Here is a 13,950-nt window from a genome sequence, read left to right as displayed (position 1 = left end):
GAGGGAGAAAGAAGGAAGACTGGGTGGGAAACACTTCAGACTAGGTTAGGTAGTCTCATTGGGGTAGTGGGATTGTATAGGAAGCATGGCTCTAACAAGGATTTGGTCAGGCTCATGGAGAATCTTTGAACCAAAATTGCCAATTGGAGGTATCCCATGTTTCAGAAGATTAGGCTCACTCCCACCATGCTTAGTCATTGGCTAGGAGGAGCCTGTAGAAGTGTGGCCTCAGCATGGATACAGTATTGGATCCAGAGGAGCAGCAGCCAGGGCCATCTGTCTGTAAACATCTCTGCAGTGGGAGATTTGAGTGACGTGTTTCATTGCCACCACAGATTCTCTCAGTGACTCAGTGACACTTCTTCCTAAGTGTTCTCCTAGCATGTATTGTCCAAACCAGTCAAATAAAGCTCAGCCTATGCAACCTTGTACCATTATTAATCAATTTGCTTGTGTCTACCCCATTAGATTATAAACCTTTCTTCAAACATTAGTGTCTAGCACTGTGCCCTTAACTCAGAAGGCATTTACATAAATACATTCATCATAATTATAATTATTTTATTTTCATTATTTGAATTTATCTGAGAGCAGGCTGGGCACGGTGGCTCATGCCTGTAATCCTAGCACGTCGGGAGGCAGACGCAGGTGGATCACCTGAGGTGAGGAATTTGAGACCAGCCTGGCTAACATGATGAAACCCCATCTCTACTAAAAATACACACATTAACCTGGTGTGGTGGCATGTGCCTATAGTCCCACCTACTTGGGAGGCTGAGACAGGAGAATTGCTTGAACCTGGAAGCAGAAGGTTGCAGTGAGCCAAGATTGCGCCACTGCACTCCAACCTGGGTGACAGAATTATACTTCATCTCAAAAAAAAAAATAATAATAATAACAATTATCTGAGAGCAGTAAACAATTGGAGTTTTAACTCAGGAAGTTGGGTGGGGGAAGTTAAGAGAGAATATGGTTTTGATGAGGGGTTCCATGGCTATCACAGTGAGCTCTGGGGGAAAGAGAACTGGAGTGTGTGAATTAGACATACTCTTGGAGGAAAGCAGACACCTAGGCATATGCATTTGATGAGATGAAGTCCAAGTAGGTGGACAGAATACAGTATCCAGAGAACATGCTGGAAAGAGCTAGTCTAGACCAAGAACTGGCCGGAGGGTCCAGCAAGATGTGATGGACAGGCGTTTGACATTGGCATCTAATCACAGCAACTCTGTGTTTGAAAACTACCTTCTCTACCCACAGTGACATTTTCATGTACCGTGACATACCTTCTTAACCTTGGCTCATTGGACAGAGGGAGATGCCTTATCTCAACCTAAACCTCCTGGGAATTTGGAATTGAGGTTTAGAAAATCTTATCAGCTGAACTGTTTCCTTGGACCCAGCTGACAAATTCAAGATAAGCTTCTTGAAGACAACTGGGGAAATCATGTATGCTCGGAATCAGGAGCACCGGCTGGCAGAAAGGCATACAAAGAGAAACTGAGATGAAAGACAGTGTGACTCCAGGGAAAGACGGAGAATGAAATGGTGACAGCTGTTGCCTGGACTCCTGAGGACTTTCCATTCATGGGCCTAATCCCCAAGCTCCCTGCCCTTCAATTCTGAGGAAACTAACTCTAGAATAAACTTACTATTTTGGTTAACATAGTTCAAGTGGGTTTCTTATAGTAGCAGCCAAATGATAGTGACTGAGAAACTGTTCTGGACACAAATCGGAAATTCAGCAACGTGAAATGTGCTGAGATGCAGGCAAGCAAGAGGTCAGCATTAGAAAGCCACTGGGAAGACAGCCCCAGGAAAAGTGGCCCCAACAAGGCAGTTCTTGGTCTGTTAAGACCCTGGTAACTAAAAAGAATTATCAAGTCAGGGACTTCATATACAGGCTCCAGTTTTAGGAACTAGGTACAGGATAGATCCTTCATCATAGGAACAAGCCAGAAGTTGGTTATTAGAAGTCAGGTAAAAGATTAATAGCAGACTAGGACATTCTGATCTATTGAAGCTGGGAGTTTTTTGAAAATGTGATTCCTTTATGCATTAAATAAGAATTATTGGGTACCTACTACATTCTAGGGAGTTTAGCATGGTAGCCTGAGTTGAGGTTCAGTGTACCGTGGGGTGGGGCCTGCCTGGGGATGGAGACCCAGTGGAAGTTGCAGTGGAGAAGAGGAGGCTGAGAGTGCAGCCGTCATGTGCGGAGCTGGTCAGCTCATGAAGTGGAGTGGATGATGCATTGTTAGAATTTGGAACATTCTGTGGTAAAACAGACCCAGAAGAAGTTGAATCTGAAAACCCAGAAAGCATCATCATGGTAATCTCTTTCAAGGTGCAGTGAAGACGAGGTAGGACATGAGAAAAACGTTATTCAGAAAGAGAGATAAGGTATCAAACACACAGTTCATCTACTTATCAGATTCTGCAGATACTCATGAAAAATAATTCTTGTGCATCCTTTGGCTGGATGAACTGTTTCATCACACATCTGCTCTACTTCACCAATGCCACAGTTAAAATTCAGGAGGAAGTTGGAAGTTCTTATCTCTCCCAACTCAATCCAGTCTCACCAAATAGGCACGACTAGTCTCTTTTAATTTAGTTCCACTCAGTGTCTTCTGATTTAACATTGAACCCTGGCCTACTTGAAAAAAAAGAAGTATAGTAAAAAAAAGAGGAAAAGGGGGTAGAAAGAAGGATGAAAGTGAAGAGGTATCTCATAATCTTTTGTTCACACTGGGGTAAAAGTAGGTCAAACACCTAATCTCCTGTAACCTCCTTCGCTACCTCACACTTTCTATTTTGAATGTCTTGTAATCATAAATATTACTTTTCATAGAGACCCTAAAAGCACTTCCCCAGGGAATGTCAGGACTCCCTGTATGGCATATTCATTAAGCTTGACAAGACATAATAAAAGCAAACTTCACAATGACAAATTAGTAGACACACTGTTAGCTCCAGTTTCTTTTAATCTTATTTCTCGTGCTGTTGTTCATAGTATTAAATAGAGTCAGAAATTTCTGCTTGGCTTCTGACTGGCCTTAAAAGGAACACATTATTTAACCTCCCTAAATCTCCATTTCCTCATTTGTAAAATGGAATATTAATACTTGCTATAATACCTTACTAGGTGATTTTGAGGACTATGTATAAAAATCACTACTAATGGTACAAATACCGATGTAAGATAGCCAGGTCCTTTAACAAGTCAGCAGAGTAGAGCAAAGCATCTGTAACAGAACCTTGTTCTTGGGCAACTCACTTGTGTTCCAAGTCTTGGTATTTCTTTACTTGTAAAAAGGGTAGGATGCTGTTCCTAGTTTCATATGGTTTTAATGAAGATCAAAATAACATTTATACTAAAGTATAAGTAGCATATTAATTATGACAATTCCTAGTAATGTCTCAGAACAGGAGGCTCTCAAGGTCAAACGTGTGCAGATTTATCTTTTCTTATTTATAAAAGTATTAATATGATTTTAAATTAGTATGTGTATATCAGATGCTTTAAAAAATATTTGCATGGAGAATCTGTTGTGAATTCTGTAACACAGTCAAATTTAAATAAGACACAGTAACTTAAAAAATAAAACATGGAATTTAATTACACACCAAAAATAAATGAGTACTTCCTTACATATCTTTTGTATATTTTATTTTTTTAATTAAGACTTTTAGGAAACAAAAAATGTTGTCTATTTTTGTTCATAATTTTTCAATATGAGAAAAATATGGTTTACATACATAGGGACAAGGCTATAATCAAAGGATCTAGGAAATCGATTATGGCTCCGTTTTACACTGAGATTATTACCATTCAAAGGGGCTCCATTTTACATTTTTAAAATAAAAATACTTTACATTTATACTGGTTAAATTCTAATATTCCTTAATCTTTTATTTTCTTTCAAGATAATAGTTGGAGAAACTGCTGTCTTTTGCCTACAACTAGCCACAAGGGATTTTGAAAACCAGGAAAAAACCATTTTAACTGGAGACTGTTGCTACATAAACCCGCTGGTGCGCCGAACTGTCCGATTTCTTGGTATGTGTTCATTAAATTATTTTTAATATTTCTGAAACAGTGTCTATGTATAAGCTAAACCTTAAAATGACCCACATGTTAACTGTTTGCAAATATTAGGGGTTTTTTTCTTTGAAATGTTTCAATTTGCTTTTAAAAATAAACATGACACACTGCTTGGGTGATGGTTGCATCAAAATCGCAGACATCACCACTAAAGAACTTACTCATGTAACCAAACACCACCTGTTCCCCTAAAATCTACTGAAATAAAAAATAAATTAAAAATTTTAAAAACAAACATTACATACTACTTTCTCTTTAATATAGCAAGATCCCACTTTAGGATGTCATTTCCACATTCTTTTAAGGCAAAAAGAACACCACCTTTGGATGTTTAATATTCTTTAAGAGCCAAAAATTACGTGATTACTGTGTTTATGAAAATCTTTGAACAGTACTTAGTGGGAGGGTGGTGATAATCCAGGTAGGTTGTTGAACATCACGAAGGATAAGAAAAACAACTTGGTAAATAGAAGAAATGTAGCACTCCATGCACTACTTCTAAGCTGATTTTTATATAAACAAAAAAGTTTTGGGGATTTTATTAGAGGACAAGATTCACTAATAATTTAACTTTCAATCTCAAATACTAGCAATAAATAAATATATGCATGAATGAATTATTGAAAATCATTTTAATTCAGAACTTAGCCTAGACCCATTTTTTAACTGACACAATACAATTTAATATAAATAATTGTTTCCTGGATTTATCAGATAAAAATAAGTATATCTGTATATCTAAATGCCATTTAAGATAAATTTTTATTAGTATTAAGAGATGCACTAAAGATAATGTAACTCTTCAACATAGTTCTCATATTGAAGGGAACTCTTCGACATATTTCTCATATTGAAGGGATCAGGATGAAGACTTTGAAGATATTATGCATAGATCACCTAATCTATCTATAAACCCATTAAAGACTAGCCAAATGTCATAAGGCTTTTGGATCTCTCTGAAGACGAAAGGCTTTCATATCCAAGGTTGTTATTTTTACTGACATCAAGTTATGTATCTCCAAAGCCCTCATTTATCCTGTTGAAGGGACAACTTTTAAATGAAACCTTTAATGTTATTTTTTCACATGTATCAATACTGTGTTCTTGACTAATTTCTTTTTGCATAAGTCATTTAATTAAAAAAAACCATATACAACAATATGCTTAGAATTAAAAGTATTTAAAGAAATTGATACTTTCCTAAATACTGTTAAGCAAATTACATTGTGCCTATTTAAGTAAAATACTTTTCTGCATTTGCACACGTATTTCTAAAGAATATTTGGCTCAAAGTTCAGTATGTTTTTAAGTCGCTGCATGCTTCTTAATATATGATTTTATAAAATACGAAAGCCCATTTGTTTCTTGTTCCTTTATGATTTGGATGTTTCTAGCTATAATAAAGTGGAAGTATCTAAGCGAAGCATCACTGTATAATAGTACATCATTCTGTATAGTGACTATATTCTTTAGGTCAGTGGAATAGATACACTGACAGGATCTCATTTTAATAATTATCTTTGTAGTCAACTATAGTATTAGCCTTGGGCCGATGCACTGACATTTTAATTCCAAAACACATTTGGGAACTTTAAAGTGTCAAGAGACATTTCCACATTCTTATCAAATATTTCTCTCTGTTATAAACAAGAAAACCCGTTACAGCAAACAGCCTAGATTTCAAAGGTGTACAAATGAAGAAGACTTGTAATTTAGGTTCCCATGCTTGGCCATGAGATTTTGGAAGAAGTGTTATTGAGCTCAATTCTCTTTAATTTCTCTTCCTCTTTCAAATTTCTGATTTTGATAACCTTTACTTTGTATGATTCATACAATGCTGGTGAGATGTTAAGAAAGGGCTTCTTATTGTTTGCTTTTTAGATAAAGAGTGAACTAATATCTTTGTTTCATTCCCATTTGTGTACACATAGAGTTTTGCTGTGTGGGGGTTTTTGTATGTAAACCTTTTGTAATCTTATATAATATTTCAAAAATTTAAAAGAACAGCTATGCATCTAATACTGGAAAATCATTTGATCCGGTACAACTTTTATGGTGATATACTATACAACAGCCAATAATGATGAAAAGTCTTGGGAAACAAATAATCCAGAAATATATGACTAAAAAGAAAAACATCTAATTATTGTAACCTAAGTATATGACATTTTAATAAATCAGTACTTTTAGAAGTATTACTTGGGGATAGTTTTAATAGGTCCTGTTGGATTTTATTCCCAAAATTATAAAAGGATGAATTTCCTTTCGTTGGTACCACATCCTTGAAGATTTTAATTGAAATTAATGCCCAAAATTCTTTTGCCTGTATAACAGAAAAATAAGTTTTAACAATAATAACCAATGACTTTGAATTTAGAAAATGTTTTTGGTATTCAAGTAAATTGGCAAGTTCCTTAGCAAAGGAGGAAAAAAATATCTACACACTTAGTTCTATACCTTCAGGTAACCAAAGCAAATAAATTTTAAAACTGTAAAAATAATTAATAACCTATAATTTTGATTGCCTTGTTTACTAAATAGCCCACATTGGATCAATTGAAAGCCAGTCCATAAAAGATAAGGTGGAAATAAATTACTAGCTATTCTATGACTTTAAAAAAAATGTGTTTCTGAAGACAATGTAGAGATTACTCTGAAAGCATTCTGCTTTACTTAAGATTTTCCATATTTAAATGAAAACTGATGGCACTGGATTTAGTGCTAATTGGCGCCTCCAGCCGCGTTAACATCCGTCTGAATGGGAGTAACAGCATAATCAAAGAGAGACAACTGCTTTGCTTTGTTAGTGAGATAAAAAAATTTTCAAAAAATGGGGGAAAAAAGGAAATTGCTAACATTAGTAGAGCATGATAGACTATACCCTCTCAAGGAACACATGACTCCATGAACAATTGCATTGCCCGGAGTCTGAGAATACATGTTCTTATTTTATCTGATGTCTTATAAACCTGCCATGCACAAAAACCAGTAGTAGACAGCGCAATATTTACCACTTTCACCACTCCAGAAAGCCAAGGAAAGAACTGGAGAGGGATGAAATGAAAGGAACTATGTATATGTATGGAATATTTTATAGTTTCTAAAATATTTCCATTTTGGTTTATTGTAAACTGAAATTCACACACACACACACAAACACACACACACGCAAGAAGTTAAAATTATTTGTTTTCTTCCCCAGGAATTTATACATTTGGACTGTTTGCTACAGATATCTTTGTAAATGCTGGACAAGTAGTCACAGGAAATCTGGCCCCACATTTCCTTGCCCTGTGTAAGCCCAATTATACAGCACTTGGATGTCAGCAGTATACACAATTCATCAGTGGGGAAGAGGCCTGTACTGGCAACCCAGATCTCATCATGAGAGCCCGAAAAACCTTTCCATCCAAAGAAGCAGCTCTCAGTGTCTATGCAGCTATGTATCTGACCGTAAGTAAGGATTATAAATTTGTTGTCTTAGTCTGTGTTACTGTTAATTTTTCCAATGTAGAAATTCTTTTTCTCTGCCATAGTGAAAGTCACTTAAAGCACATTCATATCTTTCTGTAGGCCATTTAATCTATTTTTAATAATAGCTGTTTGTACTCTGAACAAAATTAAGTCAGTTGACTCTCATGAGATTATGTGTGGGTAGTTGGTTGTATTAAAAAATGTAGCCATTCGCATTTGTATTTGAGAATACGTTTGTCTTTATATTAAACAGGACTTAGTGGAAACAAATTCGTTGTAGCATTACAAGTTCCCTATGAACTTGTAATAGCACGATTAAGAGAACTACCTAGGCCTCTTAGCTGCCTACTCAAGCTCTCATAGTCCCTGCTGGGGATGAAAGGGACACTCTTTTTTTCTAGAAAGCACTATTATTACAGGCAACTATATCTTCATCATATCTCAATTAGCATTTAACGTTTTCTCATAGAACTAACCAAAGTGTCCTTAGAAATTCTATTTTTTCCTTTAGTCTTGAGTATTGGCCACCATCTTAGTGGCAAGAGCCAGGCCCCCATGCAGCTATCCTAGGACCTTTAGTTGGAAGTGAGTGAGTGCATTACCCATATGCAGAAGGAGAAAGAAGGGCAGCTTTGGCAGGCAGCTCTTGTCCCCAACAATGGTATCATCAACCTCTCCCTCCTCACACGGATGTGCCTTGCAGCTCAGGAGGTGGACTCCTAAAGCGTTCCCTGTAGGCTTTTCCACAAACCCCAATAAGGTCAGAGATTTTTTTTTTTTTTTTGAGACGGAGTCTCGCTCCGTCACCCAGGCTGGAGTGCAGTGGTGCAATGTCAGCTCACTGCAAGCTCCGCCTCCCAGGTTCACGCCATTCTCCTGCCTCAGCCTTCTGAGTAGCTGGGACTACAGGTGTGTGCCACCACACCTGACTAATTTATGTATTTTTAGTAGAGATGGGGTTTCACCATGTTGGCAGGCTGGTCTCAAACTTCAGACCTCAAGCGATCCGCCCACCTTGGCCTCCCAAAGTGCTGGCATTACAGGCGTGAGCTGCTGCACCCAGCCAGATCAGAGAATTAAATGTCTTCTGGGGGTTCTCCTTCCCAGTGGTGCCAAATCTACTTCCTTCCAATTTCAGCTCATTAACAAGAGATCTGTAAAGTCTCAGGACCAATCTGAAACCAAATTTGATTATTTCTAATGACTTGGAAAAACTTGGAATTTTTTTTTACCCTCAAAGAGCTATTTGATAATGGAAATGTTTTCAATACAATCATGTTATTTCTAAAAGCAGAAAGAATATATGGAATACCTTGTGACATCTCTACTTGAGATTCAAATAAAGATTACTGAATAAAAGGACAATTTAGGAAGAGAAATACATCATTACATATAACATTTACAATGGCAGGATAATTTTAGAACCATAGAGTATGCATTTTAACATTTTTTAAAGTTTTTAAGCCAAGTTAATTCTATCCCTCACTGCCTGGACATTTTAAAAATCCCATCCAGAAACTTTTTATGGAGTCAAAGATTCTTTCCTTAATCCTATCCTATTTATTTTCTCTTCCACTGCTTCCTAACTTTTCTAAAGTTTGTGTGTTACAACTCTCTCCTTGCCATCTCACTGTGTCCCCAAACTCTGTTCTTCTAATTTCCCCTGTTTTCTTTAGCCCATCAGCATTGCTTTTTCTTGCACATTCTAAGGTACCTTTGGGCCTGATATGAAGTATGGTAGCCCATGCATATTCTTTCCTATTCAAGAAATCGCTTGACTACATGTTTCACCTCTACTAGAATATGAAGCACTCAGCCTTAAAACAGGGATTGAAACTTGAGTGAATCAGAAGTCACAAAATACTTTTCACTCATCGCCATCATGTCTAAATTTGATGTTCATATTTGTATCTGGGTATGAATTGTAAATATATCTGCATATAAATACATGAACTAGCCAATGATGGGAGACAAATTCCAGAATGCTCTCTGACCCCAAATATTCTTATACAAATATTTTAATACTAATAGACATTAGATTCAGATGGGGCGTGGTGGCTCATGCCTGTAATACTAGAACTTTGGGAGACCAAAAAGCAGAAAGATCACTTTGGAGTTTGAGACCAGCCTAGGCAACCTAGGAGACCCCATCTTTACAAAAAAGAGAGAGAGAAAGAAAAAAAAATAAGCAAAACCTCAGCCAGGTGTGGTGCTGCATGCCTGTAGTCCCGGCTACATGAGAGGCCAAGACGGGAGAATCTCTTGAGTCCAGGAGTTTGAGGTTACAGTGAGCTATGATCACTCAACTACACTTCAGCCTGGGTAACAGAGCAAGACCCTGTCTCTAAATAAATAAACAAATAAAAATTTAAAACACAGTACATGTTAGATTTTGCTGTGTAACCAATGTTTGCCAGTGGTGTTGATTGTGCTGCTATGATAATATGCTTGGCCTTTTTATTCTGGCAAAATAGAGTTTCAAAGGCATTGCTACAGGAGAAAGTATTATTTTTTATGCACTAGAAGAATCTTAACATCTTGCCTTGCTCCAGTCTACTGGCCACCAGCATGCATTTATTTTATAAACTTCTGAATTATAAATCATACTGTTCTATAAGAAAAATTGGGAAATAATGATAATAATTATTATAACAAACATTTGTTGAACATTTACCAAGTATCAGGCACCAATTGCTTCACTTTTACTAACTTAGTTAATACTTTACTAATTCCTTTGTAGTTTTAAAGTTATTTATCATTATTATTGATTTAATAATTGATTATTTGTGATAATTTATTGAATCCTCGTAACATTTTCTTAAAGTATGTGATATTATTTTACCCATTTTATAAATAAGGGGACTCAAAAAGTAAAGTAACTTTCTCAGATCTATAGAACCACAAATTTTTCTGGTGGCAATGTTTCTGAATGTTCCAGAAAAGGAAACATTAGATTATTTTAGCCCTAGTGTGTGCTAAATAATCTGCAGCTGAATTCTTTCCTGCATAATACCAGCATCCAATAAACTGTAAAGCCAAGGGTGCAGATGGTAGATTCATTTAGAGCAAAATCCCTTAATAGACACTCCAGCACTGGGAAATGTTGTACCGTTAAACATTGGTTTAGACTACAAACTAGGATTCCTGCTTGTAATTACATTGATGGGTACTTCTGTCTTTTTAACAATAGATTCTGTTCTCTGCTGTTTCTCTGTCTTACCCCCCCCCACCCCTTTGTGTGTGTGTGAGTGTGGGTGGCTGCTATGGCAACACTGAATATAACTCCTGCTGCAAATGTAAGCCTTATAGGCAGGCTTTGCTGTTATATTTAAACTTACATACAAATATATTTTTTCCCACTTTCACTAGAGACACCTTGGGAAAACTTGATAATAGGAATGTTGGGGTGTTTCAAACTAATGCAGTCTCATGAAATGCTTGCCAGAATTTTGATGGGTAGTAAATAGTAGAAAACAGCCATATATTCAATATCCTCTGTGGAAATGGTCTTATGGCTGTATTTAAAGGCATATTTATTTAATTTAGTGTTGGTGTTATAAACATATGTAAATGCATATAAATAAAAATCAATGAGCCCTGTTATGGAGTACGTAAATAATAACTGAGAAATATGTTTCTGATGCCTCTTTGTGTGGATTAGGAAATAAAACTGAGGAATTTGAACTCTCCCTTAACATCTGACTTTAATTAAGGCTTTGGTGCTAAGTTGATCATGGAAGTTTATTTTGCTTTACTGAAAACTTTCAGGAATAAAAAAAAAAAAGGCTCTATTCCTATTTTTGTAAGTACCATTGGTTCTCCAGGAAGAAAAAAATTGTGAGAGTTATTTAACCCTCAGTCATCAAATTTATAATTCAGTGCTCAGTGACATTAGAATGTTTAAATTTACCTTTGTGGTATTTCTTTTCATATAAATGGGTAAAGTTTTTCTCAGTTAAAAGCAAATGAACTTCAATGTTGAGAATGAAAAATTATGTTTGGTGAATTTCCAGTTAACCTCATAAATTGTTGAAACAGACAGACATGAAATGACCTCCTTGGGTCACTTCCAATTCTGACCTTAGATTTTTGAAAATGTCAAGAAAAAAGGGTCAGTTACATTTATTGGCCTCTGTTTCCGCTATGTGTTGCTGCATTATAAACCACCCTAGACCTTAAAACAACAACAATCTGTTACTGTCAGGATACACAGGGTTGACCTGTGGTTTTCCTGCTAGTCAATCCTTGCTTCTTTCATAGGACACATTAAGCTAATTCAGAGATCTGGGGTTTGGGCTCAGCCAAGACAGCACAAATAGCTGGGCCTCTCTCCTTCTCAAGAGGTCTTTCTCACAAGGGTCATCTTCCCTGATGGCATCTCAGAGCCGCCTTCCAATAGGGTAATGACCCAAGCTGCAGGGTATCTTGAGATTTAGGTTCCTAAGCTTGTTACACGTCTCTGTCACTGTATTTTATTGTCCAGAGAAATCACAAGGCCAGCCCAGATTGTTGGGGGTAGAGAAATAGATTCCACCTAGAGATGGGAGGTGCAGCAAAGTCACACTGTAATGAGGAGAATTTACTGGGATGGGAAGAATTTATGGCATTAAACAATTTATCCTAGTCTTTTCCCAAAATACTGGTGGAAACTCTAAAATATCATTCCCTCTCTCCCCCTCCTCATTGGTGGCCAATCGTTGGCATTATCCCATTCTCACTTCCCACACAGCCATCTTTTATAATAAGCTCACAAAGTCCCATGCACAACAACCACTGCTCACAGGTTGCTGAGACAAGGGTTAAATAAACACAACCCACTAGTGTCTGTTTGCCCCCCCCCCCCTTCTTTTGAGACTTATTACCTAATTCTGTACAGGAGCATGAGCCAGCCCTCACTCAGAGGTATAAGGATTCAGGGTGCATGTCAGTTTCCTTGTGGCAGGTGATTTCATGAGACTGGTCAGGGATTGTGTTTGGAGTAGAAACAATAGGGTAAGCCAAAGGAAAAGCTCCGGGCTGCCATCATGTACTTCTTTTCACTGGCAAATGAGATCTAGCTGCCATCAGAAGGCCATTCCTCTAAAGCTCCCTGCTTAGGAATAATGTAATGCTGAAACGTATAAGGTCCCTGTGCTCTAAATGTCAAACAAGCAAATTTGATGAAGCATCTACTATGTAATACATCAAAAATATTTACTGAGCATGCACTCATAATGTGACTGCTATACTATTATTATGACTACTGGTGCCATGACCACTATTATTAGTCGACTGATGTTTCACCTATTAGCCTTCAGCTAAGTGTTATTGATGTAGTTGGGGGAGAGTACAAAAGACATTTGTGAAGTATCCACTGGGTTCCAATATTTTCACTACCATGGACCCCTTTCATTATTAACCCTGTCTCCCTTTCCCCACACTACTCTGTGAACTGCGTGTTTTAAAATCTTTAAAACACTTTTTAAATCTTTAAAATACTTTCCCATTGTATCTTAGGCCCAGATATTAAATAATTGCTCATAATCATAAAATATAATAATGCTGTTTTGCAGTTATGCACATACAACTATTAAAATGGCTTGGATGATAATAAACAGTTAAGTAAATGACTAAAGACCTAGGGATACTCTGCATCCTTACCTTAATTTTACTTGGTTTCTGTAAAAGACACTTATATTTGGGTATTCTGTGATTGACGTGTGGCTTTATAATGGTTTTCTGGTTCTTCAGTCACATCACAGAAATTCCCGTGTCTTCAACAACCACTAAGCAGCATGAGATCACCAGTGTTGCCAAATTACTTAGTGTACTCCCAGCCAAAAGCAAAGAACATTGAAGTTTTAGTTAATGCATGTGGGATTGTTATGGGTAAATATACTATTTGATTAGGCTGTTTGAAATACTGAAAAATATGTCACAGAATTGTATTTATGTGTCTGGGGTTTCTTATGTTAGCAAACGTCAGGTTGGGGACTGCTGATAGCATCTTGAACATTCTAATTAAGAAAAGAGGACTTTCTATTCTAGGACTTTCTAAAGACAGGGCTGTCTTATGACTTCCATGGACCCTAGGTACTTTTGCCTTCATGGGCCCCTTCTACCATAGATAAAATTAAAAATGATATTTTACAAGTGTATTTCTATAAAAATAATATATAAATGTTATACATTAAACATTTTCTTTAAACCTAAAAATTCACATTTACCTTCTGCTTCTAAAAAAAAAGTTATGATATTTTCACGCGTCCTTCAAAGTGTCATGGGCCCTAGGTACTGTGCTTACTGTAATGCTGGATTAGTCTGCCCTGAGGAGGGGGTATAATAAAGTTCTCTACGGAATATGATTGTTAGAGTATCTGGTAATGACG

General features: G+C 36.7%; 1 protein-coding gene across 2 annotated transcripts in view; it reads left to right on the top strand.

Annotated features, from left to right (window-relative positions):
* Positions 1-13,950, top strand: part of PLPPR5 (phospholipid phosphatase related 5) — a 112,089-nt gene that overhangs the window by 43,763 nt on the left and 54,376 nt on the right. For both annotated transcript variants that reach the window (XM_063624345.1, XM_063624344.1), the window contains exons 2-3: positions 3,931-4,063; positions 7,311-7,561. In XM_063624345.1, the coding sequence (XP_063480415.1) occupies positions 3,931-4,063; positions 7,311-7,561 (384 nt within the window). The remainder of the gene's footprint in view (positions 1-3,930; positions 4,064-7,310; positions 7,562-13,950) is intronic.

Source organism: Symphalangus syndactylus, chromosome 12 (genome assembly GCF_028878055.3).
Source record: "Symphalangus syndactylus isolate Jambi chromosome 12, NHGRI_mSymSyn1-v2.1_pri, whole genome shotgun sequence".
NCBI lineage: Eukaryota > Metazoa > Chordata > Mammalia > Primates > Hylobatidae > Symphalangus > Symphalangus syndactylus.
This window is presented reverse-complemented; position numbering and strand designations above follow the sequence as displayed.